Source organism: Paracoccidioides lutzii, assembly GCF_000150705.2.
Source record: "Paracoccidioides lutzii Pb01 unplaced genomic scaffold supercont2.40, whole genome shotgun sequence".
NCBI lineage: Eukaryota > Fungi > Ascomycota > Eurotiomycetes > Onygenales > Ajellomycetaceae > Paracoccidioides > Paracoccidioides lutzii.
In genome coordinates this window covers 7464-11346 of record NW_015440986.1, presented here as the reverse complement: position 1 = coordinate 11346, position 3883 = coordinate 7464, and the positions used below count along the sequence as shown (strand labels likewise).

Below are 3883 nucleotides of genomic sequence, written 5' to 3'. Positions count from 1 at the left end.
ATATATATATAAAAAATAAATATAATATTAAAAATATTAAAAATAAACTATAAAAATATAAAAAATAAAATAATATTTAAATTAAAAATTTAATTTTTATTTTACATATTAATTATTTTTTAAAATTTTTATTTATTAAAATAAATTTAAATTTTAATAATATTTTTTATTAAATTATTTTAAATTATAAAATTTAAAATTTTTAAATAATAATTTTATTAATTAATATGATAATTTTTTAAATATAAATAACTTAGTATAAAAAATTATTATTATTATTATTATTATTTATTTTAAATATGTATAATTAAAAATTAATATTTATTTAATTAAATTTAATATTTTATAAATATTTAAAATTATTAATTTATATTTTAAAAATTATATTTTTAAAAATAATATTAATAAAATTATAAAATTTATTATAAAATTTATATAAATTAATATAAATATTAATTTTAAAATTTATTAAAATATTAAAAAATAATAATATGTTTATTATTAATTTAATTAAAATTTAAAAAAATTAAAAGTTTAAATTTTAAAAATTAAAAATTATAAAAAAAATTTAATTAATATTAAAATTTTATTAATATATTTTAAAAAAATAATTAAAATTTATTTTTATATTAAAATTTATATATATAAATTATAAAATTAAATTAATAAAAAATAAAATAATTAAAATTTATAATTTCTTAAAAATAATACTTATTAATTTTTTAATAAAAAATTTATATAAATTAATAATTATTTTATAATTATATTAATTTCTAAAAAAAATTTAAAAAAGTTTATAATTTTATATTAATTATTATAAATTTTATTAAATTAATTAAAAGAATTAATATTTATTTTAAACTTTTTTAATTTTATAAGTATTTTAAATATATTTTAAAATATATTAATTAAATTTTATAAAAATATTTTAATAAAAATATTTTAATTTATATAAATAGTATTATAATCTTTATAAATAAGTTTTGAATATAATATTAAAAAAAATTAAATAATAAATAAATATTAATAAATAAAATTTTAAATAATTTATATTTTAATTATATTTAATTTTTAAAAATAATTTTTTTAAATATATTATTAATAATATATTAATATAATAATAATAAAAAAGATTTAAAATTTTATATTTTTATATTAAAAAGTATTATTTATTAAATATAATTATAAAAAAATTTAAAATTATTATTAATTATAAAATTATAAAATATATTATAATAAAATAAAAAATTTTATAATATTAAATATATTAATTATAATTTATAAATTATTATTATTTTAAAATAAAAAATTTATTAAATCTTTATTTAACTTATATTATTTAAAAATTATTTTATTTTAAATATTTTTACTTTTATTATTAATTTGTATTAATTTTATATTTAATATTAATATTTTTTCATTATTTTTTATTATATTAATTTTTTTTATTTATTAATTTTTATTTTTATTTAATCTATTTTATGATTTTTTACTAAACTAAATATTTATAATCATGATTTTTATAATATATTTAAAAAGTCCAGGGTCAGAAGTACATGCATATGTACATACATTCAATCCTGTCAGGAATTTCTTTTGTGAACAGTTTGAAGAAGCACAGGATAGTCCTTGTAAGATACAAGCTCCCAGAGCAGCCAGTAACAAATCAAACAGATTGAGCCAATGTAGGGTAAGACCCTTACATTTGTGGAAAGCAGTTCGCTATTCAATTTAACCAACATCATTTTGTAAGAGACCGGATCAGACATGGTGAGAGAGGAGAGTTTAGTTTGTTTCATTGAGTTTGACAGATGAAATTCTAGTTAGGGTACCAACAATCTTCTTAAACTGAATTCTTTGGCTACTTTAAGTCAAAAAAATAAAAGTATGCTGTTACAAGACATTTTTCTCATAAATGATCTCAGGGCACTGAGCGTTGCTGCTCAAGCTGTTATTTTGTGTGATTTGAATTGTGTTATTTTGCTTTTTTATAATCATGATCCATGCGCGAATACGTGTCAACGATGATATTTTCAAAGAATGTTCACAGGGTGCTTTGTACCTCTTCTTCACACCCTCATCGATCACCTAGCCAACCAGACAGGCTCACCAAAGTCCATTGCCGCACTGAATAGCCAAGGTGATAGGCTAGGCTTTACAACACTGCCGGAAAAAACTGTCCTAAAAACACAGACTCAGAGATTAGACTTCCATTTTTCCACACCCCAAAAAAAGAGAGAGAGAGAGGAGAGTAACACGAAAAATTGAAATGATGATGAGAAGGAATTCTGAATTGTCGTCGACGAATTGAAAGATGATAAATTCGGTTGTGTGGCTTCGCGCGTGGTGGCAGTAACTAGTTAATTAGCTCAAACTTTCTCTGAACAATCACCAACCTCACCCTTCTTTTGTTCGTATTCGACTACGCTTACGACCACGAAAGACAGTTGCACAGAGAACAAATAATATATGCAACAATGTGGATCAGAGTATCCAAATATATATATCTTACTTAACTTCGCTCCCTTCTAGACGGCTTCGTGATTGATCTTCCGGCGCTCTAATGCTTTAGCCGACCACGGGAAATGCGCAACCGGAATGATGAAGAAGCTGTTGCTGGTATCAGCAAGACCCGCCAGGGCACTGTACCACGCCAGGAACGATGCAATAACTCCGAATCCACCGCCAGCTTTGACAAGAGTAGTGTTAGGCAAAGACTCAGATCCCAGGAAAATGTGGCCGAGTGCAAGCATTAAAAAGGCAAGGTCGACAGTAAGGAAGAGGAGGAAGAATACGACCGTTGACTTAAGCGTGCAAAGCAGGAGGATTGTAGTAAATATCCACCAACCCTAAAACAGATGGATGACAGATAAGCCTAAAGTCACAACTTGGAACACAACTTTGAAGAAACGAGACAGAAAACGAAGAGAAAGGGAGCTCGGGTTTGCTCACAAAAAGCCACAATCCCACTGCAGTCTGGAGACCAGCGACTCCGTTCTTCTCCGTCATTTCCTTGACGATTTCGAATCCACCAGGGGTGAACATGATTCCATAGGTGATCCAAAAGCCACCATATGATGAAAGCGCAGTGGCACCGAAAGTATTGCCAACTGCCATCTCCCTACAACGCCATTAAACTGTCAGTCACTGCAAGAAAAACGGGAACTGCCTTGGGAGGTTATTTTAAGTTGCCCACTTACCACATCCCAGCCAGTAATTGAACCAAACCGCCATATCCGTATGCAGAAGCAACCACAATGTTTGGCGTTGTTACCCCCCGCGTCTGCAGATTGATCAAGCTGAGGAGGAATGTTGTGAGAGCGAAAGAAGCCAAGCCCATGGGGGCAGGATTGGCGAACTTGCGTTGTTCGACAGAACGATAGAGACCGGGCTGGAATTCGCCACCAAAGGCCGGGAGACGCTCAGCGGTGGTTGAGACCTGGGCGAGAGGACCATAGCCAAAGCGAGCAGCGGCCTGGGCCACTTCGCGCTCCTCGTGGGTCATAATTCGGCCAGGTTCTGTGCCGGTGGATGAGACATTGCCGTTGTCAGCGAAATCTTTGTCAGTTGGTTCGCTCATTACTCCTGGAGAGATTGCGTATCAGCAAAGAAATTGGGCCTGACGCTGTATAACCCGAAAGGAGAGGAGGGGAGTCAGTCCAGTTCATACATGTGTATCACAAGTATAACTGAATAACGGAACAAAGGTACAGTGGAGTAAACAGAGGAGCAAGACAATCGATGTAAGTTGAAGGAGAAATTGGGTATTTAGATATTCCGATATCCTCGTGATGCATACACACCTGGAGGAAACGCTTACCTGCTCAGATCTGATAAGGGAGAGATGAACAGGAAAACGATGGAGGTATTTAAACCCAGCCCG

General features: G+C 28.2%; 1 protein-coding gene across 1 annotated transcript; it reads right to left on the bottom strand.

Annotated features, from left to right (window-relative positions):
• Positions 1 to 2528: 2528 nt before the first annotated feature.
• On the bottom strand, positions 2529 to 3580 carry PAAG_08587 (GPR1/FUN34/yaaH family protein; the record flags this gene model as incomplete). Its single annotated transcript, XM_015846557.1, has 3 exons — positions 2529 to 2849; positions 2953 to 3121; positions 3201 to 3580. The coding sequence occupies 3 exons, from the start codon at positions 3578 to 3580 to the stop codon at positions 2529 to 2531; spliced, it is 870 nt and encodes a 289-aa protein (XP_015701354.1).
• Between the last annotated feature and the right edge of the window lie 303 nt (positions 3581 to 3883).